Here is a 27,643-nt window from a genome sequence, read left to right as displayed (position 1 = left end):
TAAAAAAAGTAAATGTTATTTAAATGTTAATGTTCAAATGTACTTTAAATCAAACTTTATTCTAGCACTTACATTATTCCAATGCCATTTGTCAACGTATTGGTTTCTTGGACCTGTCCTGCTCTCCTTTCTGGCACAGGTATCGACTGATTCATTTTTATATTTCCAGTGCTAGACACAGTACCTGCCACTTAGGGTTCATCTATCACCGTGACTAACAATGTGGGTTCTGAAGTCAGACAGAGCTGGGTGAAAGTTCAAAGTTACTACTTAGAAGCGGAATGACCTAAGAGAAACTGTTTAACCTCCGTGAACCTCAATTAACTTTAAATATGTAAAGTAGGGGAAATAGTGGTACCCAATTCATCATTGTCATAATGATTAATAAGATAATTCATCAAAAATCAATTTAAAACAGTTTAATATCTGAGAGTACTCCATAAATGTTAAGTATACTACTCTTTTTATCACCATTTAAAAAGAATTGAATGGTATTGTTAGCATAAATGAAAACACTATTTTAAATTTTTCATTGATTTGAGAGAGAGATGAACAAATTGTTTCACTTAGTTGTTCCATTTAGTTGTGTATTCATTGATTGCTTCTCATATAAGTCTTGACTGGGGGTCAAATCAATAGCTCTGGTGGTGTGCCGGGTGGATGGATGCTTTATCCACTAAGCCACCCAGTCAAGGCTGACAATGCTATTTTAATGACACCAATAGAATTGTAACTCACTTCATGGTTATAACAGTGTCCGTTAATAGAGGCTCTTTGTTTCTGTCTGTCTCTTCTGTCCATCACTAGAGGCTTCATCCTTTTTCTCACCAGGGTTGCTTCACTCATGGTTCTATAGAGCAATGGAGATATTGGCTCTTCATCTGCATGAGGTTTCAGAGTGCTGCTGTGATGAGATAAATAATCTGGGAAGAATAAAGATGATAAACCCATATCATTTAGCCGCCCACCTCATTGCATCCTAGGTGGATTTGTATATATATATATATATTTAATAAGTACCGAGGCAATGGACTCTAATGCTTTTAAATAGCAGGGAAGTAGCAATGTTTTTGTGTAAGAATAAGACCTGCTTGTGGCATTTGTGTTCCATTTTACCTTGAGATTTTAAATAATGTCCTATTGTAATTAGAGTATGATGAAATAGGCCAGAGATAGTTCACCTTTCTTTAGTACTGGTCCTCAAATACAAATAAATCATTATGGTATCATTGGTGTCAAAATATTGAGATTCCCCTGGGTTTAGATGAGAATTTTTTTTAAAGGGGCTAATTGAAAAGATTTTTATCTAAAAGATGTCCAGAGGCTATAAAACAAGGATTAGGGAATCCTAGAAGAAATATCATGTATATTATAAAATATGGTTTGTTACAGTGACAGCAGAGGAATATGAATTTAAGGGTTTTTTGTTTGTTTGTTTGTTTGTTTGTTTGTTTTAAAGCAACATTGGAAGTTGTTGGTCAACTCAGGAAGGTAAAGCCAATAAAAATCCTTGTTCAGTCTAAAGCCAGTTTGGTACTATCACCACCCAGCAATATAACCCACACCTCAGTCATCCTCTTTTGTAGATCTCTATATATTACATATAAAATGCAAAATCCATGTAAAATATAAGATATCACATCTGACACGGTAGAATCTTGGTAAATGATAGCCATTAATATCATTACTATCACATAATTATTATTATGACTACTGACATCACTTGTTAGGAGCTAGCATTTTCCATTGGTTTGGGTAGTTGATAGAAACTCATTTGATGTTCAGGTATATTTTTCTCTTTTTAAAACAAATGCTTGAAACAACTACATCAATATAAATATTGACCTTAGTATACTGTATCTGCTTTTTTTTCTGAGAAGTAATACTATGTAAATATCTATAACTAAAATGTTCAACTTGTAAGAAAATGTGGAGTTCACTCTGAGAGGCATAGCTTAACATAAAAAGCTACTGAGTATAATAAATTATCCTAATTTTTAGGGAAAGTATTGAACAATTTTATGAACACAAACTTTATTCAAACCATTAGATCTCCTACCCTAATAAATGTAAGTTACTTGATGTAATTTTTAAAAATCATCATATTTTTATATAGCCAAGTAACATTCTTAAACATCATACCAGAACTGTAGTAATTTAAGTTACTGTGTGCTTAAGACCCTTTAAAAACAAAACAAAACAAAACAAAAAAACGGGTTTATTATGTAGCAGTGTATAAAACGTTACATTTCAGAGAAACATTTGTGATTCATCCTTTAAAGTCTCCTCATTAATAACAGTTTGACACTGACCTTCCTGGGAATTCATTGTTTCCGACTCTGGAATCTGGGTCCTGTCCAGGTCACCAATATGATAAAGATCATCAAATTCTCCCCAGCGTGTCATTCCCCTGAAAAATAATAAACCTTGTAAGTGACATCAACTCCATTCATAATGAGTTCTATGATGGTTTTCAGACTTACAGTATTTATGTCAGCACTGCGGGCCTCTGTAGGTTCATATATCACCCTAATTTATGACAATATTACATTATTGCAATAATATTTATACCAGAGTGGTCATCATGTGTTTTAAATACTTTACTTATTTTGATCATATTTTGACACAATAAATCAGTTACACACTGGAACACAAGGAAGTATAGATTCTGTAAAACATATGTACAAATAGAATTAGGAGAAAACAACATAATCCATTGTGATACAGAGATCTCATAATGCACTTAAGACAGTTTAGGTATAAAAGTGTTCATTCGTTCAATTTGCACTGAGTTCCTATATTTCCTTTTTCAAAGCATTTTATTAGGAAAGTGGTTCTAAAATAATAACATTTGATGCCTATCTTTAAGGCCTTGACTACTTACTATGATGAGTGCAATTTAAAAGGAGGAAAATGTACAGAAACTTCTTTTCTAGAAAATTATAATTGACAAGGGATACTAACAATTGTCAATGCATTCTAAAGTCCAGGATAAATAAAACCAGGCAACTGCTTATTTTTTCCAGGTGGGCCAACTCTCATCTTTATTTTGTTTATCTGGCTTTAGATAAGTTACTATTTTCTCTGTGTCTTTTCTATAAAGTGAAGATGATAACAGTATGAGCTAGGATAAGGTGGTTGAGAAGATTGAGTTAATTTGCATGAAATTTTTAAAACAGTGCCCAACACATAGTAAGCACTCAGTATGTGTTAAATGATCATAATCATCTTCATCTTCACTATCATCATCATCATAATCACAAGTACTATATCTACTTCATGATGGCCTGGGGACCATTACATATCTAAGATATTCCTGGATCACTCTAGGTTAACATATGCTATCATTGATAAGACCAGTCTTAGTCCTATTATGATTCTCTTTCATAATGTCTGTTTTCCTTATGACCAAAAGGAAGTCATAATGTTCAATTTCCGTGTGGAAGTCCCAGGTTCGATTTCCATCAGGGCATACAGGAAAAGCAACCACCTGCTTCTCCACCCCTCCTCTCTCTCTCTCTCTTTCTCTTTTCTCTCTCTTCCTCTTCTGCAGCCATGGCTCAAATGAGCAAGTTGGCCTCAGGTGCTGAGGATGGCTCCCTGGCCTCACCTCAGGCACTAGAGTTGTCCCATTGCTAGCAACAGAGCTGCAGCTCCAGATGGGGGTTGCCAGGTGGATGTGGTCAGGGCTCATGCAGGAGTCTGTTTCTCTGCCTCCCTGCCTCTCACTTGATTATAGAATGAACATACCTTAACATAATAAAGGTAATGTATTACAAACCAACATCCAACATCATACTCAATGAAAAAAGAAAAACATTTTCCTTAAGATTAGGCACAAGACAAGGATGTCGGCTTTCATCACTCTTATTCAACATGGTACTGAAACTCCTAGTCACAGCAATCAGACAAAAATAAAATATAAAAGGTATCCAGCCCTGGCCGGTTGGCTCAGCGGTAGAGCGTCGGCCTAGCGTGCGGAGGACCCGGGTTCGATTCCCAGCCAGGGCACACAGGAGAAGCACCCATTTGCTTCTCCACCCCTCCGCCGCACCTTCCTCTCTGTCTCTCTCTTCCCCTCCCGCAGCCAAGGCTCCACTGGAGCTAAGATGGCCTGGGCGCTGGGGATGGCTCTGTGGCCTCTGCCTCAGGCGCTAGAGTGGCTCTGGTTGCAACATGGCGATGCCCAGGATGGGTAGAGCATTGCCCCCTGGTGGGCAGAGCGTCGCCCCTGGTGGGCGTGCTGGGTGGATCCCGGTCGGGCACATGCGGGAGTCTGTCTGACTGTCTCTCCCTGTTTCCAGCTTCAGAAAAAAATAAAAATAAAAATAAAAAAAATAAAAAAAAGGTATCCAAACTGGAAAGGAAGAAGTAAAATTGTCATTATTTGCAGATGACATGGTACTTTATATGGAGAACCATAATGATTCCACCAGAGACCCACTAGAACTGATGAATAAATTCAGTAAAGTAGCAGGATACAAAATAAATATCCAGAAATCAGTTGTATCTTTATACACCAATAGTAAACTATCAGTAAGTAAAACTAAGCCCTGACCAGATAGCTTAGTTGATGAGAACATTGTCCTATAACACAAACATTGTGGGTTCAATCCCTGGTCAGGGCTTATGTAGGGACAGATCAATGTTTTTGTTTTTCTCTCCCTTCCTCTCTCTCTAAAATCAATAAATAAATTTTTAAAAAGAAAAAATAATAATTTAATTCCATTTATAACTGCATTAAAAATAAATAAAATTCCTTGGAATAAATTTAACTAAGGATGTAAAAGACTGACCTGTACTTGGAAAAGTATAAGAAACTGGAGAAAAAAATTGAAGAAGATACAAATAAGTGCAAAAATAGACCATATTCATGGGTAAGAATTAATATCAATAAAATGTTCATGCTACCCAAGGAATCTATAAATTCAACACAATTCATATCAAGATACCAATGGTGTATTTTACATTAGTATAACAAATATTCCAAAAATCTAAATGGAACCACAAAAGACCCCAAATAGCCACAGTGTTCTTGAGAAAGGAGAATAAAGTTGGAGGAATCATGCTACCTGATGTCAAACTATACTACAAAGCTATAGTAGTCAAAACAGCATGGTACTGGCATAAAAATAGACATCTCAACAATGAAAGAAATCCCAGAAATATACCCATGTTTTTATGGTCAATTAATACTTGACAAAGAAGGAAAAAACATACAATGAAATAAATACAGTCTATTCAATAAATGGTGTTAGAAAAATTGAACATATACATGCAAAAATATAAAACCAGACTACCTTCTTATACTATATCCAAGTTAAATTCAAAATGGATTAAAGACTCAAATGTTAGACTCAAAACCATAAAAATCATAGAAGAAAACATAAACAGTAAAATCTCAGACATTTTTCATAACAATATTTTTTTCTCCTATGTCTCCTTGGACAAGGGAAACAAAAGAAAACTTAAACAGATGGGTGTACATTAAACTAAAAAGTTCTTGCACAGCAAAGTAAACCATCAACAAAATTGAAATACAACTCACTGAATGGGAGAACATTTTTGCCAATGATACGTTTATAAAGGGCTGAATAAACATTTCTCCAAAGAGAACATACAGATGGCTAACAGACATATGAAAAGATTCTCAATGTCACTAATCATCAGAGAAATGCAAATTAAAACCACAATGAGATATCACCTCACACCTGTCAGAATGGCCATCATCAATAAATCAACAAACAACAAGTGCTGGTGAGGGTGTGGAGAAAAGAGAATCCTCATACTCTGTTGGTGGGAATGCAGACTGGTGCAGCGACTGTAGAAAGCAGTATGGAGTTACCTCAAAAATTTTAAAATGAAACTGCTTTATGACCCAGTGATTCCAACTCTGTGAATATATCCAAAAAACCTGAAACACTAATTTGAGAGAATACATGCACCCCTATGTTCACTGCAGTGTCGTATACAATAACCAAGATTTAGAAGCAGCCCAAGTGCCCATCAGGAGATGAGTGGATAAATAAGATGTGGTACATTTACACAGTGGAATACTACTGGGCTATAAAAAAATGAAAAATTCTTACCATTTGTACCAGTATATATGGATCTGGAGAGTATTATGCTAAGTGAAATACTCCAGTCAGAGAAAAACAAGCATCATATGATTTCGCTTATACGTAGACTCTAATGAGCTAAATAAACTAACATACAAAATAGAAACAGACTCATAGATAACAGAAAACAAACTGATAGCTGTTAGAGAGGAGGGGATTACAGGGCTGAGTGAAAAGGTGAAGAGATTAAGCAAAAAAATAAAAACCATCCCAAAAACCCCACCAAAAATCAAAAACTCATAGACCCAGAAAACAATATGGTGATTACCAGGGGTTGGGGCACGGTAGAAGAGGATAAAGGAGAGGATAAATGGGGATGAAATGAGACTTGACTTTGGGTATTGAACACGTAATATAATATATAGATAATGTATTATAGAAGTGTACACCTGAAATCTATATAGTTTATTAACCAATGTCACCCCAATTCAATAAAAATTTAAAAATACTAGTGGTGGTGAATATAAATAAATGTAGTTCTTTTTTTCCCTTGATCTTTGAATTTTTTGAAGTCTTTTTACAATTTTTATATTATTTGAGCCTCAAATAGCCTTATGAAGGAGAGAAAAAAATATGAATATATTTAATTAATTTCTCAGTGAACTCTACTATCTAGCATGTAGCCAGTCAAAGCAAATGTTATAATGTCCAAGAACAATAGGTAGTAAACTTAACTCAGAGGAGAAGTATTTAGGTCCCGAGTCAGAATCTTCCAGTTGTTCTTATGATAGATGAGATTATTTATTTTCTCCAATCTATAAATGATTAATAAACAAAGGACTCAGATATAATTATTATAGAAAAAGGGGTAGTAATTGAAAAAACAGAATACCAAAGAAAAGCAGAAACTAAACAGGCAAAGCAACCTGATGTTATTTCATATGGGGGAGATGAAAATGGCCGAGAATGCGGGCCCAGTGATGTACTATAAATTCTTAGAAACCCTGGCTGACTTGACACCTGTCCTCACTTATTATTTTTTTTTTTTTTTGTATTTTTTTTTTTTTGTATTTTTCTGAAGCTGGAAACGGGGAGAGACAGTCAGACAGACTCCCGCATGCGCCCGTCCGGGATCCACCCGGCACGCCCACCAGGGGCGACGCTCTGCCCACCAGGGGTGATGCTCTGCCCCTCTGGGGCGTCGCTCTGCCGTGACCAGAGCCATTCTAGCGCCTGGGGCAGAGGCCAAGAAGCCATCCCCAGCGCCCGGGCCATCTTTGCTCCAATGGAGCCTTGGCTGCGGGAGGGGAAGAGAGAGACAGAGAGGAAGGAGGGGGGGGGGGGTGGAGAAGCAAATGGGCGCTTCTCCTATGTGCCCTGGCCGGGAATCGAACCCGGGTCCCCCGCACGCCAGGCCGACGCTCTACCGCTGAGCCAACCGGCCAGGGCCTGTCCTCACTTCTTATTGCTTAGTGGTGTCACACTACTACAGGGAGACAGGATAGCTCAATATATGCAGTGCTTAATCGCTTTTCCTTCTTACCATCCTGGGAGACTACACCAATTTTAGCTCTGCGTTATGCAATTTGAAGTGTCACCATATACAACTATGCAGACTAAGTTTGAGGGCAGTTCCCCAGAGCTTTCCAAAGAAAACTGATTAGAGCTTTACAAAATATCAAATACTGTAGTTTAACTTGCCCCAGTATGAGACTGTTTGCATAGCTCTGAACGAGCTTCAGAATGTGTGCTATTAGCAAATTTAAACTGTGGGAGCTTTTCTAATGAGTTGCAAAATAAAAAAGCGGTAGAAATTTGATAAACAAATAGAATGCAGTCACTTCCCACTCATATTGTAAAAAAGAAAAAACACTATTGATATTATTCAAATGTATACCTGTTCAGTTTCTGCTCTTTATTTCATCCACCATGACTTGTCCAAAATGTGCCAAAGCTAACTTTGGAAAAGTAAGAAAAGCAGAAATAAAAACTAATACAAGCAAACATAATAAGGCTGTCTTTTTTAAATAAAAATTTCTGAAAGAAAATACTTGGACCAGATATGAGAGATCAAAGTACTATTCATGGAATTTATTCCATAAAAGATTACAAGCAATCAAACGGATTTATTTTATGCTTCCACCACTCCCATGACGCTGACTCAGTGTGACTCATTGCAAACATAATTGAAACAAACAAGCATGACAAACTGATGATTCTCTCAAAGGGTGAACTGAAAGACAAGATGGCAGCTCTTCCTGCAGCTGATTACACAACTTCCACTTTCTTTACTCCACATTACCTACTGGAGATATCAAATCTGTGATCCTGTGACAGTAGAGATGTAAGTCCTGTTCATAGAAACCCAGTATGGGGAAGGGAAAATGAGAGAAATTTTACAGACTGAGAATAGTCCATTTCTTTTCACAATTTCATTTGAGGCTCAGTATTTAAATGAATGAGGGTGTCTGGGATTGGACTGAAAAAAGACTAGTACCTTAGATAGCTATGAACCCAACTAGGAAACTAGAGGCCAGAGAATAGACACTCCTAATTATGCTGTACCTTTCTGATGAGTGTTCAGTTGATTCCCAAGAAAGATTCTTGGCTAATTAATCACAGCTGAATCTAATCTTGCTCTTGTGTGGGTGAAAGAGAGGGGTGGAATCTTTTTCTGATAATTCTTATCCACCAGAAAGATCTGATACACAGCGAGTGTGCCCTCAGACATTCTCCCACAGGTCTCATTACTATGGTAAAAATCAAGCACAGTTTTCTAGGGAATTCTTTTTCAATCTTAAACCAAAGGAGATAATTCCTGTTAGATTCACAGCAATGTTCTGATAAACGATGAAAAATGGAAATGGAGCCCGTGGGAATACATTATGAGGATATTAATTTATAATCTGCCACAGTATATGGAGAGGCATCATTATTACCTTGTCTACTTGGGCTCTTGACACTTATCCCAAAATTCAGAACTTCTAGGAACAAGTTTCTTATATTTTAAATTGAGACATTAAAAAATATCTTGGGATATTCAAAACAATGATGACTTAATGTGATAACACAATATCTTACTGCATTCCCTTGACATCTTCCCATAATGTTCTGTACTTATCAAGTTTTTATGAATCAAATCATTAAAATGCGTCAAGAGGAACTGACTGCTCAGAGAACTTTGCAGTGAGTTCTTAGGTAATATGAAGAATGATAGCTAATTTTGCCAAATTCATATCTTGTACGGTTTTCTAAAAGTAGGACTCATGGGAAATTTCTCCGTTTCAGTGATGCTGCTACTCACTCAGAATCAACAGCCCCATCCGTCATCCCTGAAGGTGAAAGATACAGGGCTTCATTAGGCTGCCTAAACCTGTGGTCTCGTCTTCTACCCTTCCTAAGTCCTGGATCCTTTGCCCACTGGCAATCCTCAGCTTGTTTGGAAGACTAGTCAGAAATAGAATTTCAAAAAAAATCAAAAGAAATGAACAAACAAAACAAAAACAGACTCATGGAAACAAAGAAAAAACTGATGGTTGCCGGGCAGGGAGGGGGATGGAGGAATAGGTGAAAAGGGTGAAGGAGAATACAGTCAATAACAGTATTATAAGCTTGCACAGTGACAGATTGTTACTAGACTTAGTGTAATGTTCACACAGTAGGATATATAAATGTCAAATCACTATGTTGTACATTTGAGACTAATACATTGTATACCAATTATACTTTAATTAAAAAATAATTTAAAAAGAAGAGAGGAAGAGAGGGAGGAAGAAAATGGAAAAAAAATGCAAAAAAATGTATACATATGATTTCTTCTGAGACTATGAGTTTTTCTAAAGATTGTAAAAGATATTGAGAAAATCAGCCCAATTTAGTCAAAGTACAGTTGCATAAGCCCACACAGAGAAATGTTTTGTGCATTTATTTAGCTTCAGACATACTTCGCTGTACCTTGAACAGAATCAGAACAACTGGGGGAGTATAATTAAGACTCCTTTCCAGAAAGCAGAAAGAGTTTTGTTAGAAGAGAAATGTAAATTTTATCATCTCTTGTGTATGTGTGTGTGTGTGTGTGTGTGTGTGTGTGAGAGAGAGAGAGAGAGAGAGAGAGAGAGATCAGACTAGAGCTAATGAAATCTTGCCTTTACATTTTATTTTTTAATGAAGAAATTCAGTTTTCCAGGAGAGAAGCAATATAACAGAAAGGTCAAGAGCACAGGCTCTCAAGCCTGTACACCAGAGGTTCAGTCCAGTTCTGCTACATAGTGATTGAAGATCTTGCATAATTACCTAACCTCTCAGAGCTCTGGTTTCTGAACCTACTTCATAAAGTTGCTGAGGGATTAAACGAGATTGTATCCAAGCATTTAGTGGAGCTCCCATCTTTAAGAGTGCATAAATAAAGGTAAATGTAAAGATTATCTAAAGAGTTAAAAACATGAATGATAGCTTACACTTTGGAAAAAACATCTGGTGACTTCACAGTAAAAGAAGAGATTTGTTTCTCATCTTGTATTTTCAGCTGTATAGGCCGTTTTACTCCCCAGAAAATGTCCAACATTCCTTCAACAATTAGTTTTCCATCTTCAGTCTAGGGAAGAAACCAATCATCTCAAATATTGTTTTTGTAATTTGTAGAAGGTAAATATTTTAACTGAAGATGTAGAAATTAAATAAGACATCTTAATAAATTAAAACATAAATTTTCAAGTGGGCTTGTTTGGCTTTTTAATTTTGTCTACAAAATAATTCTATTTTTAAAACATTCTTTTATATTTGAAAATAGCTATAACCAGCAAAGTAAGTCATAATAGTAATGACATACCCATCAGAAGGCATGGTGTGTTAAAATGCTTTCTGAACTCTATGATTATTCAATTCAGTGGAATTTTAATTCTCTAATTCTGTTTGACTTAACATTTAACTAGAATTAAAAACTGTACTAATCTGGAAATCAGAAAAACTGTTGAGAGATTTAATGGTTCTTTTCTCATTTCTGAATAGGAAAATATTAACTCACAAAGTTATTATGCAAAATATGTAAAATAATGTAAATGAAAACAGTGTAAAAACATAAGACAGAAATGTCATTTTGAAAAAAACCAATAGCATTTGAATAATTTATTTTAAGTTGGAAATATTATAACAGAAGACGGAAACTCCATGCAAAGATCTATTAAATATTTACTTACTTAGTGGATGTAAATATGTATTAATACCAAAGCGCATTCCCATAGAACTTATTAATCTATTTTTCTCTTGTATATATACGTCTTTGTGTTATTAAAGTAATGTGTTAGTATTATAGGCAATTTGGAAAATATAGAAACTAAGAGTCATATTCCAACCATCCCAATAACTACTGTTATTATGAAAAATAAATTATTAGAAAACATAAATGACTCAATTCTTATTTGAAAGTGTAGTGAACACTCCAGACTCTGGAATCAGACAGACCTGTGTTTGAACACTGAGTCTGCTGCTTCTTAGCTGTGTGACTTTGAACAAGTTGATGAAACCTTTAAACCTGGGCTGCTTCTCTGGAAGAATGAACATCACAGTAGTCCTTAAGTCATAGGACCTGATATGTAATAAATGATCAATGAATATTATTCCTTATTATTCCTTTGGCTGGTAAACTTACTTCGGAGTCACTCCTGAAACAGTTTTGCCCCTTTCCGCACTTTTGAGGTCATATTTCAGATTGCTGAGAGGTCAGGTTACCAATCAGTTGTTTTTAACAACCAAACAATTTTTTTTCTTTGAAATGGTAGTACATGATGCAGATACCACATTTCAATTATTGATGTATAGCATCCTTTCTTTGCTTAATTGTAATTCAGTTAATCCCTTACTTTAAACATTCAAAGACTAACTGCTCTTCTGAGGTTATATAAATCTTGCTTTTAAGAAGAAATACTCCAACTATCATGGAAAGAATATCAGAATATTTTCTAATTACAGAAAACATCTCTTTTGCAGATTAATTAAATAATTCACCCTGAAGGCTTATTTACACTTACATAATTTTCTGTCCCAATTATTAGACTTCTCTCTTCTCCATCAACACAAATATCCTTGATGATTTCAAGGCCCCTTATATGCCATCTCTCAACAAATAGCTGCCAACTTTGTATCTCCAGCCCAAACCTCTGCCCTGAACTTCAGTTGTCATTTGACATCAAAATTAATTTGTTCCTAACTAACTCTTGATAGTTCTTCCATATAAATTTTCCTCTCTCGGTCTTTCCCAGCTTGGTAAATAGCACTTCCATCCTTCTAGTTGCTCAGGCTAAGAGGTTTACAGTCACTGTCTATCTTTCATTCATACTCAACATTCAATGCAAATCCTATTAACTCCACCTGAAAAATGTATCCCTAAAATGGCCACATTCACCACATCCAGTAGCATGGTTCTTTTCCATGCCATTGTCATTGATGACCTAGATTATTTAAAGTTTCTTTCTGATCTACCTCATTCTTGTCTTGCTCTTCCATATATTCTCAGTAGCCTGAGAGATCCTTTTAAAATGATCTTATAGATAATGAAACTGTTCTACTCATAACTCACTAGTGGCTTGCCATCGCATTCCAAGTAGAATTTAAAGTCTTCACAATGATCTACAAGACCCTACACCTTCTTGGGCCTTTCCTTTCTCAGTTATTTCTCTAACTTCATTGTCTACTAATTCCCATTCTTACAGGGTTCCTGCGGTACTGGCTTCCTGCTGTACCTAAATTACACTCGCCAGACTCAGAACTTTTATTCGGACTGTTCTTTTTGCTGAAATGTGTGTCCCACAGAGTTCTGCAAAGTTTGTTCCCTTTCAGAGTCTTTAGTCAAATGCTCCTCCTCCCCACGCCACTTAGATTCCAGAGCCTGCTTCTCCCCCCACTTTGATATTCTCCACAGCCATTGTCACCATCGGACAGACTTTACATCTTACTTCGGTTTCTTGTCTGCCCACTAGAATATAAACAGCATGAAGGCAACACATTCTATCTAGTTTTTTTCATCACTGTATCCCCAGCTTATGGAACAGTGTCAGGCACCTGGTAGACAATATATAATATATTTGTTTAATTAATTGACTGGAGATTAAGAAAGCTACATGTTATCCTCCATTAACTGCCCCTTTTCACAGTGTCCATCATTGTAAGTCAGATGATTTAGAAAATACTGGATTCTAATTTTGTTGACCAGTATAGGTAAAGATGGAAATCTGATATTCTCACTGTATATTTACTTCATATAATTTTTAAAAATTATATGATACATGATCTTATTTAAAAATTAAATAAGGCCCTGGCCGGTTGGCTCAGTGGTAGAGCGTCGGCCTGGCGTGCAGAAGTCCCGGGTTCGATTCCTGGCCAGGGCACACAGGAGAAGCGCCCATCTGCTTCTCCACCCCTCCCCCTCTCCTTCCTCTCTGTCTCTCTCTTCCCCTCCTGTAGCCAAGGCTCCATTGGAGCAAAGATGCCCCGGGCGCTGGGGATGGCTCTGTGGCCTCTGCCCCAGGCACTGGAGTGGCTCTGGTCGCGACAGAGCGACGCCCCGGAGGGGCAGAGCATCGCCCCCTGGTGGGCAGAGCGTCACCCCCTGGTGGGCGTGCCTGGTGGATCCCAGTCGGGCGCATGCGGGAGTCTGTCTGACTGTCTCTCCCTGTTTCCAGCTTCAGAGAAAAAAAAAATTAAATGACTTTTATATTGCAAATTATATCCTGATCTACAATTTGGAAAGGGCCTGCCTCAACTGGTATGTTCATGTTCATAACATCAAAATTCAAACATGTTCCTAAAGAAAACTTCTTATTATCATGGATTTTGTGGAAACTATTGAATTAAAATATAAATCATTTTTCTTTAAAGTTTAGGTCTTTTCCTAAATTTTATACTTTTATAATTACAGATATTAGAGATCTAAGATATAGGTCAATATTAAAATAATTTAAATTTTGGTCTATTTCTTTTTAAAGGATTAGTTATTCTTCTGTATTTTATTACATTTGGGAAGGTAATTCAAATATTCACTTGAATTAAATTATTTCAGCTCCCTAGTACACATCAGAGTGGTTTGTAAATATTTTTCTGTGCCAACTGCAGATTTTAGCCAAATCATGGTGGCCTGAAGTCAATGCTCTACCATCAAATTTGAATATTTAAAACAGATATTAGAAAACTATAATGTTCTCTGGGACCAAGAATTTAATATAAAGATGGGAAGCAAGCAGCATCAGAATACCAGATTGAGTGAGGAGAAAGAAAGAAAGAAAGAAAGAAAGAAAGAAAGAAAGAAAGAAAGAAAGGAGGGAGGGAGGGAGGGAGGGAGGGAAGAAGGAAGGAAGGAAGGAAGGAAGGAAGGAAGGAAGGAAGGAAGGAAGGAAGGAAGGAAGGAAGGAGGGAGGAAGAGATCAAGGTCAGTGTGTAGAGAGGTCTGCCAGCTGCATCCCTAAAAATGCTTTCTAGCTTCAGGACTTTCCTGAATTGTTTCTTTAGCATTTTAAAATGTATTATTATGACATGGTACATTCATTTTAATACTCATTCATTTTAACAACCAAATCAAATTTATAGATATGTTATGATTTATTTGTGCAATTCTCCATGGGTAGAGACTTAAGATACCTTCAAAATTTTTCCTTTACAAATGATATTACTGTGAACATCCTTCTGTACATATCCTGGTGCATTTGTAAGAAAGTATTAGCATAGATTTCTAGTAGAATGGCTGTTCAAAATATATTCATACACTCTTTTAAAAGTAGAAAGAAAATATCTCATTAGAATTATTTTTTAAATGTTTTCCTATCCTCCCAAAAGTGCTTAGGAAATCATAGATGTCCCAGGATTGGGATTTTTGTGATACAGAAAAAATTAGGATCAAGTTAAAGATTAAACTGTTTTTCACAGACCGTTTGTGCTGCTGTTTTATGGACTCTAACTCATCCTGACTCTTCGGTACCTCTATGGAATTTTTTTTCGTGAATCAATTGTATTTCATTTCTTTGATGGACTTACCTGTCCATATGAAATGTGCAGATTTTCCTGGTTTGCATAAAAAGTGTTATAGGTCTTCAATAAAGAATTAAGTTGTTCCCTAAAAAAAAAAAAGTACGTTCAGTTACAATCAGACTTAGGCTCTTTAATGGTGAAAGGCAATAATGCTCTTTCCAGCTCATAAAGGTATGAGATAAAAGGAAATGGTGCAATGGAATCTTTACTGTTCTGTTATTTTAACATAAAACTTGAAGGTCATTGAAACTTCAAGGCTTCTTAAGACAGAAATACACATTAAAGGTGATAATCTGTAAATAAATTCCAAAGAAGGGAAAATAACTGAAGATAAAAGTAGTGAAGAGAGTGTGCTACAGCAGAAGGCAGCGATGAAATAGATAGTTGGTTTTATATCCTTTCCTGTTTTGCTACACTTAACCAACCTAAGGGAAGCACTTAGAAATTGCCTGACATTGTGCTTCCCACGGTGGATAGAGCAACGGTTCCGGAGTGTCACTGCTCCGGAGTATCTGCTCCTCCTCTTCTGTGCAGGTGCAGGTGGGCTGTGACGGGTGTGTGTGTGTGTGTGTGTGTGTGTGTGTGTGTGTGTAATATTCTCTTTCCTGCCACACCTCCATCCTTCCTTTGTGCCGCTGCAGCTCAAAATGCCTATCTTACCTACTCTGTTGGTCCAAGCTATCGTCTCTCACCTGAATTATTGCAACAGTCTCCTAAAGCCTCTTGTATCTGTTGTCTACTCTCAACAGCAGGCGTTATTTTAACGCACACTTGATCATTATTGATGGGGGAACTCAAGAATTAAAATTTTAGCTAAATAACAGTAGCTCTAGTTATAACCAACTGGCTTAAAGGTTAATGCAAATAAAAGCTTCGTTCCAGGAATTGGGATACCTGAACTGGCCCACAGGAACTTAGCTGTGCCCCAGAGGACTGCAAGCAATCCACCTCTGTGCCCCAGGGGCCTGCAAGCAGAGACTTTGTACTCTAGGAACTGAACACCTGCCCACGGACTAACAGGCAGATAAAAAATTACTAACATATTTCTGGAATGCAACTTTTATTTAATCATTTTCCCCTTGATTTCCACAACCCCTTACCTATCTTTATTTCTCCTTATAAAAAAGGTGGGCTGAGATGAGAAGAGTGAGATGGCTTTTTAGGGTTCATAACCCTATCTCCTCAGATTGTCAGCCATCTGAATAAAGCACCCATAAAGATTAAATCCCTGTCTCTACTTACTTGGCTGAGTTGTGACAGGCAGCACCAACACCAATATTTATGGTTTCAACATCTCTCTTTTGCTCAGAACTTCCCATTATAAAATAAATCCCAATATCCTTCCTTCAAAAGCCAGATGGGATCTGGTCTGCAGTCACATCTTTGATCTCATTTCCTACTTTTCTGTCCTCCACTCACTACACCCCAAGCACTGGCCTCCTTGAAGTACCTTGAGCACTGTAGGAACAGTCACCTCAGGGCCCTCGCCCTTGCCCATCCATTGAACAGAATGATCTTCCCCCAGCCAGCACCATTGCAATGTTAGCACATTCCCTCTTTTTAAAAATATTGACTCAGGCCCTGGCCGGTTGGCTCAGTGGTAGAGCGTCGGCCTGGCGTGCAGAAGTCCCGGGTTCGATTCCTGGCCAGGGCACACAGGAGAAGCGCCTGTCTGCTTCTCCACCCCTCCCCTCTCCTTCCTCTCTGTCTCTCTCTTCCCCTCCCGCAGCCGAGGCTCCATTGGAGCAAAGATGCCCCGGGCGTTGGGGATGGCTCCTTGGCCTCTGCCCCAGGCACTGGAGTGGCTCTGGCCGCAACAGAGCGACCCCCAGAGGGGCAGAGCATCGCCCCGTGGTGGGCAGAGCGTTGCCCCCTGGTGGGCGTGCCGGGTGGATCTCGGTCGGGCGCATGCGGGAGTCTGTCTGACTGTCTCTCCCCATTTCCAGCTCCAGAAAAATACAAAAAAAAAAAAAATATATATATATATATATATATATATATATATATATATATAAATATTGACTCAAAAAGTCATCTTCTCAAGGAGTCCTTCTTGATCATTCATTCTAGAACTCAGCTTTCTCAAACATTCAAACTCTGATTTCCTCCTTGCTTTTGCCCCTTAGTCACCATTTAACCTTGTATATATTTTACTTATATTATATTCTTGTAATATACATAATTATATATTCTAAAAAATATTATAATATAATATAATATACATAAGCATATATAATCTTATGTATATAATATTGTCTTGCAGTCTGTCTCCCTCTCTAGGCTATAGGTCCCTGAGAATGGGCATGTTTGTATGTTCTGGTCACACCATGTTTCATGTGGCTGGAAAAGAACCCAGCACATAGTAAGAACTCAGCAAATGCTGGTTAAATGAAGTATTCAGAGAAAATCTTATTGCTAAGAAAACAAAATATACCAAAGAAAGTGGAAAAGTCTTTTTTCTTTAATATAATGTTTTATAAGGGAGAAATCTCATGATACTAAATTTCCAAATATATCAATCACTAAAATCCCTTTGATCCTCAATCTGTCTCTCTTCCATAAGAATCTTGGCTCCATGATGGCAGAAATTTTGATGTTTTATTCATTGCTGTCTTTGCAGTGCTTAGAACAGAGACTTGCTCAGAGTAGGTTGCTATTCAATAAATACTGAACATGGCCTCAGTGAGTTAGTGGATAAAGCATAGTCCTGGAACACCGAGATACTGGGTTTGATCCCCAGTCAGGGCACATAGGAGAAGTAATCATGAGTACACAACTAAGTGGAACAACTAAATGGACAACAAGTTGATGCCTTTTTTTCTCTCCCTTCTCTCTCTCTCTTAAATCAATGGGAAAATTTAAAAATAAATAAATAAATACTGAATATTGAATGACAAGATTCATGTATATTATTTTTCACATGTGTAAGATTATGTAAACATTCTTTTTCTATTTCACTTTTTTCCCTTGTCATTCTTCATGCGCATGTTTCCGATGATCAATACACTTCACACAATCACCACATAAAAAATATCTACAGAATTCCTGCATGCTATCGCTCCACTTCCTAACTGGATTACCTTAGGATTTTAGTGCTAATACATATTTCTGTTCTAAATATCACTGAGCACACTGATTTTGTTTCCTTGGAATCACTGCTGTGGGATATTTTCTAAAAATTATAATACCAATAAAGTTCATAAACATTTTTATAGCTCTCATTATTAAGTACCAGGGCATCATACAGAAATTTCTGGTTCACTTGGGATGCAACTCCTGATATGCTGAGCTGGGAGAGTTGTTATTAGAGCAAATGAACTTTTACATAATCTTATCTCCTCAGCTTCTGTTTCTGATAAAACTGCACAATAAGGTATAGTACAAGTATCCTTCAAAGTATTTACCTCAGGATTATGTGTAATTAGAAAGATTATTCTCTGGGAACAAACTATTTGTAAAATGTTTCTGTCTGAACAAAACCTGATTATAGCTTCCTCCACAGAAACAAGCTTCCAAATGACCAAGGAATTGGCAAAACTGTGGTCTCGGGCCATCTGTTTTTATTGTAAATAAAATTTTATTGGAATACAGCCTCACTAATTTGTTGGCTTATTGTCTATGGCTGCTTTCCTGATATTGCTGCAGAGTTGAGTTGTTGTGACAGAAACCAGATGGCCCGCAAAGCCTAAATTCTGTATCATCTGGCCCTGTACAGAGAAAGTCGGCCAACCTGTAACCATGTGTAACACAGGGTAACTGAATACCACAGAAGTCTTCCATATTTCTTTCACCACAGGCAGGATCTTTCTGACTGTTAAGGCACTTTGAAGGATGTTGGCATGTGGAAGAAGAGTTCAGTAAAATAATGTTGAGATAAAATTAGGTAAGTTAAGGGTGCAATAAAGTGAGGAATTAGCAAAGAGAATTCAGAAGTTAGGTGAACAACGCTAGCAGTGGTGAGTGCAATCCAAATATTAAAAGATCATCACATTTTAATTGTATGCACCTGACCAGAGGAACTTTGAAGATGATTCGTTTATACAGCCGATGAAAAAATGGGTCTAATACAACATGAAATAAAATGTAGCCTGTAACATTCTAACTTGACTTGTAGATATTAGGGGCACAAGAAGTTGAAGTGTTATCATCAAACTGATCACTGACTGATACAAATTATGTCCTCTGATCAGAAGACCTGTGCTAACAGTCATTCATTCATACATACACTGTGTGAGCACAATCAAGAGGCCTCAGTCATAGTCTGAGGGTGGGTTAGAGGCCTAGAACTTAGAGGAATAGAGCTACAGCAAACTTTGGAGGGTAAGAATTAAACCAGAAGAGTGTGAGGGCTTACCAGGCAAACTAAATACTAGCAAGGACGTGTAGCTTTTACTATAGTTGTGGAGAAAGTTCAAGGTCGGGATTCTAAGAGTATAACATGTAAAATGGGAAGTGGTGAACAATGAGCTGAAGAAGCAGACAGGAACTTTGTGAACCATTTTAAGAAGCTTAGAATTAACCCCACCGTCAATGGGCGGCTACAGAAGGTTCTTGGTGAGAAAAAGTCATGATGATGCTAAGGGCCACTAAGGAACTTATGGAAACATATTTCAAGATAGGACAAGATGCAACAAGATGAGTGGGACCCTCACAACAGTATTGGGGTAGAGCAAGGCTTTGTTTCACACAAAGGTGATCAGATGTCCCACGTGTATGGATGGATCTAAATCAGGGGTAGTCAACCTTTTTATACCTACCGCCCACTTTTGTATCTCTGTTAGTAGTAAAATTTTCTAACCGCCCACTGGTTCCACAGTAATGGTGATTTATAAAGTAGGGAAGTAACTTTACTTTATAAAATTTATAAAGCAGAAGTACAGCAAGTTAAAGCATATAATAATAATTACTTACCAAGTACTTTATGTTAGATTTTCGCTATTTGGCAGAATAAATCTTTATAAAACAACTTACTCTAATTAAATCTACCTTTTTATTTATACTTTGGTTGCTCTGCTACTGCCCACCATGAAAGCTGGGAACACCCACTAGTGGGCAGTAGTAACCAGATTGACTACCACTGGTCTAAAGTATGAAAGGGATCTAAAATAAGTATAGAGATTATGTAGTTTAGAAAATCCAAAGGTAATCACCAAACTGTTATCTAGGCAGTCCCTAGTCAGGAAAGAGGACACTGATATAATATACACTGTGACTTGTCAATGGTAACTGTTATAGACTTTTAGGGTACACTCAAATGTTATATTGAACCTCCCAAAAAGATGAGAGAGCACCCTTCCACCCCAGCCCCCAAAGAATTCACCCAGGCAAAACCAGACTGCTTAGCAACTGTTTATTTGCCCTAACAAAGCTGTAACATGGCTGATAAAAAAAGGGAGTTTATATCTAATCTTCTCACGATACAGAAGCCACTGGGATACCCCAGAAGTACATGAAAGGTTCAAACAGCCTGTACACGTTACATGTGATACATAAGAAATTGATTTTCTAAGATATGAATGTTTTTTAGAAAACATGACACAGTATATAATCTGGATAGTGTTTTTACAAAACTAAGGAATGGCAAGTTACCATGTAAGCTGGACATCTGACTAAATGAACACAGAATCCTAAGCTTCCCCAGGACAGAGACCAGCACTGTGCACTGGCAGTGCAGAGAAAGAACACCGGTAGATGCTGATGGACACCCAGAATGAGTCATCACAGCTCCTGGAAGAGTGCTAGCCAGGGAGAGACTTAACATGGAGGTGACAGGTATAGAGGGAGGCGCAGAGGAGCACCCAAGGCTCCTGTTCCTTTAAGGCTCCCAGCGCAGTTTTCATGAGTAATAGCGGACCCAGCGTTCAGTGTAAAATGCTTAGATGCACTTTGCACTCTGTGGCCTGAATTACAGCTGCTCGGCAGATGGGAATTACCCACAGTCTGATGTTTGTCATGAATAATAGACTTAGCAAGAAATGAGTTTCTCACTCTCATCATGCTATTTAGCTGCCCAGGACAAACAAATTTTATTTTATAAAACTGTAATATGTATGAACATTGGACAGCATGATGTGCGGAAATGAGTTGTGCTCTGCATAGATAGAATGAATGTCAAATATTAGTTGTAATAAGAATTCTCTCTCTTGTTTTCCTAATGACTTATGGCATGATTAGGTGGATGTCAGATTACTTTCTTGGAAACCAAAAAGCCCTGCCCCATTCTTTACTAAGTGATTCTGACAGTTTGGATTCACTGAAGGCAAACAGGAAATAGTGTTGGATGCTGTATTCTAACACAAATTTCAGAGACAGCCACATGACACAAAATAAACTTTGGTGGAAACTACAATGCAGAGTAGCTACCAAAGGCATATTTGGCCAGGACTAGGCTTCCTGGGTCTGCTCCCTTGTCTCCTGGAGTCCTGCTGAAAAATGATCACGCTCCAATCCCGGCAGCCACTGGATTGCATTGTGACAGCAGCACTAGCACAAAAGTCTACTGCGTGTGTTGCCTTATTTAAGAGAAAGAACCTAAAACATTTGAGTCTTTTCAAAGCTACAAAAAACTGAGGCAGAATAAAAATGCTAACTTGCTCTCTTATACAGTTGCTTTACTCTTAAAAAGGTCTCCCCTGATGATTTTGTTCATAATGTTAAATTTTAGTAATGAGATTAACAAGTTCATGTCAGGTTCAAAAAAAAAAAAAAAAACACACAACACCTCATTTAAATTTATTGTATATTTTTATAAAATATGAATTGAACATGTAAAAGTAAGAAATTGATCATTTGCTGGGAATTAAGGTTTTGATTTTTTATTTTATGTGTTGTAGTTCTGTATACCTTTCAAACTTTCTGTAAGAGCATAATACATTAATAATGTTTTTATAATTTTACTTCCATAAAAACATAGCATAAATGCCTCTATGATTGGGGAGCGTGGAACCAGGAAATAGGGTAACAGAATAAATATAGGCTTATCATTGATACCTGCCAAGTCAAACCATCATTCCATATTCCTGATGTCTGCAGGCAGGAGCAGAATTCTCTTAACCCACTTTATCCTCCATTACTGTCAACTCGAATCCTGAAATTAAGAGCGCAGACTTCTGCAGCCCCTCTTCCAGAAGCAGCCACAACCCCAGGTCATTTTTGCCTTTGGCCTCGTCTCCTGGCTCAGATGATGAGGAAGGAACACCTTTCAACCTTAGCTTGGAGCCCTTCCCCAGCTAGCAAAGTAGGTTACTCACATTTCCATTGCAAATGAAGGGGTTGGGTGCCACAGTTTGAAAACTGAGACGTTGGAAAGTGGAAGACTATCTTGACTGAGGTAAAAACGCAGACTCTCAATGATCAGGGAGCTCCAAATGTGCCTAAATCTTCCTGACTTCCTCTGAAGGGAAAAGTTCTAACATTTTTAGCAACTTTGCGAAGGTACCATTAATTACCGCCGCTGGTTGAGGTGAGGGCGCCTGTCATTTGTTTGCTTTGTTTTTCCAAGCAGTTCTATTTAAGACTCTAACTTCCTCTTCAGTATTGACAACTAATAATTTTAAAATTAGAAGGGAAAACAGAGAGAGAGAGAGAGAGAGAGAGAGAGAGAGAGAGAGAGAGAGAGAAGAGAAGGATCTGGGAGTTTCATGAAATTCATTAGGAAACGAATCAATAAGGTAACATGACCAGAGATATTTTGCCGCCACCACACAACCACCCTCTGGCTGCTTTTGGCGATTTTTGTAGCTTTCATCTTCTTGTGGCCATTCACCTTCTCAAGGTCACCCCTGTAAAATGTGGCCCAGTAGCCACTGTGGACAGAAGTGTCAGCTTTTCTCAGGTCCTCTAGAACCAGACTCAAGCAACAAGATGAAAGATTAAGGAATAATTTTACAGTATTTAAGAAGAAACTTGAAGTGATGGCTAGTCAGTAGGCACAAAAGAAAGAAAACACCCAAATATGAAAACTCCACTGTTTAAGAGAGAAGCTTTAGCTACCCAGAACAATGTCATTAGCTGTTGATAAGACATGGAAGGGGGGATGAAAAGGGAGAGGCAAAGGAGTATTCTATCATTTATTAAAGTGCTAGTTTTCTGAAGAACACAGGAATGTGCTTTAGATCTGATAGCTGATTTCCTAAGAGAATCTCTTTATCAGGGTAAATTTCAGTATTTGATATTTTAACACACTAGCATGTTTCCAGCAACCTCAGATGAGGGAAGACACTTATCGATTCCCTTTCTCTCTATATAGTCTGGCTTCTAAAGATTTTTAAGAAAGAGATTTAAAAAAAACTCTATTATCCTTGTTGGTGGCTTCAGTGAGCTGCTTCCATATCAGACCTTGGTTTCTGTTATCACCTGCGGCTGACTTTCTAGGAGCAGGCCAAGAAGCCTGCAAACAGGGAAGAAGGATGAGGGAAGCCTGTGTTTGATAATCTCCTTGTCTGGCGTGAAACACAGAGAATTATGGTCTCTGGTTCACAACCCTAACACCATATACACATCAGTACCATTTTTTCTATATTTCTATTCTAATCCACAGTAAGGACTTGAAACTCCCTCCGCTTTGATGCAACAGAATCTGTTTCTTATAGTTGCTGATTATTTTGGAGAGAATAGGTAAACATTTCAATAACTTGTGAAAGCTACAAAAAAAAAATGTGTGTCCCTGTACATGTGGGTAACATAAAACACATGGTGAACACACTTATGTTAGGTCAGTGGTTCTAACACGGGAGCTAGCATCAGAATTACCTGAGGGCCTGTTGAAACACAGGCTGTGAGTGGCACCTCAAAGTTTTTGATTAAGTCTGGGATAGGTTCTGATCATTTTCATTTCTAACATGTTCCTGGATGATTCTGATGCTGCTAGGCTAGGGAATCGCACTTGGAAATCTATTCTTTTAGATCTTAGAGTACTGAGAATCAATGTAATATTATTTTTTTCTACTGGCAGATTGCAGGTTGAAATGGATGGTCATTCCAGTTTAAACTAGGGTAGTTACATGTAACCGGCCCACTAACACTTCTGCTCCTCCCCCTATATTTCTGAAGGGCGGGAGAACACTGTTCCTTCAGACATTCCTGGCAGAAGGTTTGTTCTAGTTTCCTATTATTGCTGTTAGAAATGACTACACACTCAGTGGCTCAGTTTCCAGGGCCTGCCCAATTCCTTGGCTCCAGCTCCCTTTTCCACCTTCAAAGCTAGCCATGGCCACTGAGTCATTTTCACCAGGAAAAACTCTGACATTGACTCTTCTCAGATAGCTCCCCTATCTACATTTAAGGACCCTTATTATTACACTGGTCCCATCCGGATAATTTCCTTATTTTAATCTCAGTTGATTAGCAACCTTCATTTCATTGGCAATCTTAATTCCCTTTTGCCATGTCATGTAAAATATTCATTGTTGGAGGATCAGGATGTAAACATCTTTGAGAGGCCATTGTCCTGCTTATCATATGATTTAAGAGTGATTCCTACCCAAATAGTGTCAGAATTCCTGGGAGACATCTTGTTAGAAATAGAGTCTGTATTTTAATGAAGATCCTAAGGAAATTTGCATGTACACAAACGTAGAGAGAAGCCCTAATGTAGATAATCACCTTGCTTTTAGATATGAATCAGTATTTAAGGGTAACACATGTCAAATCCAAATACAACTTCTTGATTTAGTTTTTTTTAGGTAGATTATCCCCACACTCATTCATAACCACTCAAAATTTATTGAGGAATTACTACGGAACACACAACATAATAGATGTTAGGGGGACTGCGATATATACAACCAATCGAGGCACCTGCAGAGATAGGACTTACTCTCTGGTGGAAGCAATGGAAGAAAAAAGAAGAGTAAATAAAGAAATATGCTAATTTTTTGTGGACAAGTCCTGCCAGGTGTGAGGATGACGGAGGTGCAAAGACCCGACAACGGGGACCAGGTTCAGTGACGCAGATCCACTTTATTCAGTAAGCAAGCTAGCTTATACACACAGGTTCAGCCTAGAGGGTGTTACAGTGTGTTCCTCAAAGCCAATGGCTGAAAAGGTCAGGAAGCTGTGTGGTTGGTGCTAAGTCACCTCCTTATAGCAGGCGAGCTTCCTTCCTGGGTATGCCCAGGAGGATTCTGGGAGCTGTAGTATTCTCACAGCATTGCATCAGCCGCAGCTGCTAGGAATGCGCTCTGCGCTCCACCCACAAATTTTACATAATTATAAGTGCTGTGAGACCAATAACACAACATTATGTGATGTGGTGCATGGAAGAGGACATTATAGAAAGGTTGACCAGAAGGCCTGAAATATGAACCTGAAACTTCAGTGATGGAGTCAGCCATGAAGAGTCAAGGATAGTGTTCCGAGTGAGGGATGCAGTGCCACATCCTATATGCAGGACTGAGCTTGGCAGGTTTGAAGGAAAAAAGAGCAAGAGTGGTTCAAGATGATGTTCAAAAGGTCCTCCAGGCCAGCTCATGTGGAGCCTTAGAAACTCCTTATGGTAAGGATTCTGCACTACAAACCTGTAAGGGTTCAAGCAAGATGCTGTGACTTCCACTGTAAAGGAAACGTCTAGCTGCTGGGAGGGAATGGATGCAGGGAGACCAAATATGAGGCTGTTCCAGTTGTCCAGCCAAGAGATCCTGGTGGCTCAGACTAGATGGTGAGAAGTGGTTGGATTTTGGAGGTGGAGCTGATTGGACTTGCTGCGGGGCTGGATATGGAAATGAGGGAATGGAGCAATAAGATTGGTATCTAACTTCTTTTGGGGTCTTGCTTCTCATTTTTCCATGAGTTAAACTTTCACTTCAGGTTTTTCTAATACATGCCTTATTGATTTTTTTCAAGCTAATTGAAAACTACACACAGTTGAGCTGTGCAACACCTGTCATTATTAGAACAGATGCAGGCTGGCTGTAAAATAACATCCCTTGGTTATGAACAGCTGGGGGGGTTGTGCTTGTTAGGATGCCTGCATGGACTTCAGAGTCTGATGCCACTTGTTCCTTTGGGACAGGGAGATGTTATCTATCCATTCTGTTAATGAAGTCTCGGTTGTTTTACTGATAAAGCTTTCCAGCCCCTTGGACTTTTGGGATTGTTACAAGAGTGCCCAAAACACAACAGGTGGTCAGTGATCTTCCAGGTCGTCCTTGTGACTGTGAGCTAAAGACAGGGCTTTCCTCACTCCCCCCTTCTGTAATGCTGCCCTGACTTTGACCACTGATCTTTCTTTTTTTTTTTTTTTTGTATTTTTCCGAAGCTGGAATCGGGGAGAGACAGTCAGACAGACTCCCGCATGCGCCCTACCAGGATCCACCTGGCACGCCCACCAGGGGGCGACGCTCTGCCCACCAGGGGGCAATGCTCTGCCCCTCCGGGGTGTCGCTCTGCCTCGACCAGAGCCACTCTAGCGCCTGGGGCAGAGGCCAAGGAGCCATCCCCAGTGCCCGGGCCATCTTTGCTCCAATGGAGCCTTGGCTGCGGGAGGGGAAGAGAGAGACAGGGAGGAAGGAGAGGGGGAGGGGTAGAGAAGCAGATGGGCGCCTCTCCTGTATGCCCTGGCCGGGAATCGAACCCGGGACCCCTTGCACGCCAGGCCTACGCTCTACCACTGAGCCAGCTGGCCAGGGCCACCACTGATCTTTCTTACATTTGAAAAGAATACATTAAGCAAACTCCTTGTTTCTCTTCTGGGCATCATTCAACTATTCTCCACACTCTAGTCTATACAGAGTATATAGAATACATCTCATTACAGTATCGCTTTGTTTAACATCCTTAAATGTTTCCCATTTCTCTTGGGATAAAGCCCCTAATCCTTATCACAATATGTAAAGTCCTGCTTGGTCTCTCTCTTTAGCCTCCTTTCAAACGATGCTTTCCCCTGTGTCCTGCACCTCAGCCACACTGGGTACCTTTCACTTGCTGGAACTATGCTCCTCTTGCCCATCAAGATTTGGGCTGACTCTCAGTATCAGGAATGCTCTCCTATTCACGCTCTTAAACTTGTTAGCTCCCTCTTCCTTCATACTCTGAAACACCCCTGTTTAAGCTTGGTGCTTATTCTCTCCTAAAACTGGGTTCCTTTCCTTATGAACACTTACCCTCAGTTTGTTATCAGGCCTTTGGACATGTGGTTCTCAGAGTGTGATTCCCAGACCAGTAGCATCCCTACCACCTGGGAACTTGTTAGATATGCAAATGATCCACTCCAACCTAGACCAACTGAATCAGAAACTCGGGGACTGCGGTCCATCAGTCTTTAAGAAGCTCTCCGAGTGATTCTGATGAAGGCTTAAGTCGGAGATCTGTAGCTTGAGACGACCCTTGTCTGTTGTTGCTCAAAATCTCACACCCCAGCTTCTAGGACAGCTTCTGGCTTGAAGTACTCTTTCAGTACTTACTTGTTTAGGAAATAAAATATGGAAAATTTTATTTTCCATATCCCTCACCTATTTTAGAGGGGAAAAAAAAATCTTCCACCAGTATAGCTAAAAATATCCAGAAATTCAAGTAAACTCCATAAATTACTATATTTCTAGAATATTTGGATTTTTATTTTAGCAGACTTT

The 27,643-nt window shown here is 38.5% G+C and overlaps 1 protein-coding gene across 2 annotated transcripts in view; it reads right to left on the bottom strand.

Moving 5' to 3' along the window:
* Positions 1-27,643, bottom strand: part of RASSF6 (Ras association domain family member 6) — a 62,592-nt gene that overhangs the window by 13,946 nt on the left and 21,003 nt on the right. For both annotated transcript variants that reach the window (XM_066280362.1, XM_066280363.1), the window contains exons 3-6: positions 15,081-15,159; positions 10,517-10,653; positions 2,313-2,410; positions 739-923 (exon numbers count right to left, since the gene is read on the bottom strand). In XM_066280362.1, the coding sequence (XP_066136459.1) occupies positions 739-923; positions 2,313-2,410; positions 10,517-10,653; positions 15,081-15,159 (499 nt within the window). The remainder of the gene's footprint in view (positions 1-738; positions 924-2,312; positions 2,411-10,516; positions 10,654-15,080; positions 15,160-27,643) is intronic.

Source organism: Saccopteryx bilineata, chromosome 5, assembly GCF_036850765.1.
Source record: "Saccopteryx bilineata isolate mSacBil1 chromosome 5, mSacBil1_pri_phased_curated, whole genome shotgun sequence".
NCBI lineage: Eukaryota > Metazoa > Chordata > Mammalia > Chiroptera > Emballonuridae > Saccopteryx > Saccopteryx bilineata.
Note: the sequence above shows the minus strand (reverse complement) of the source record. Positions and strands in the feature narration are given on the sequence as shown.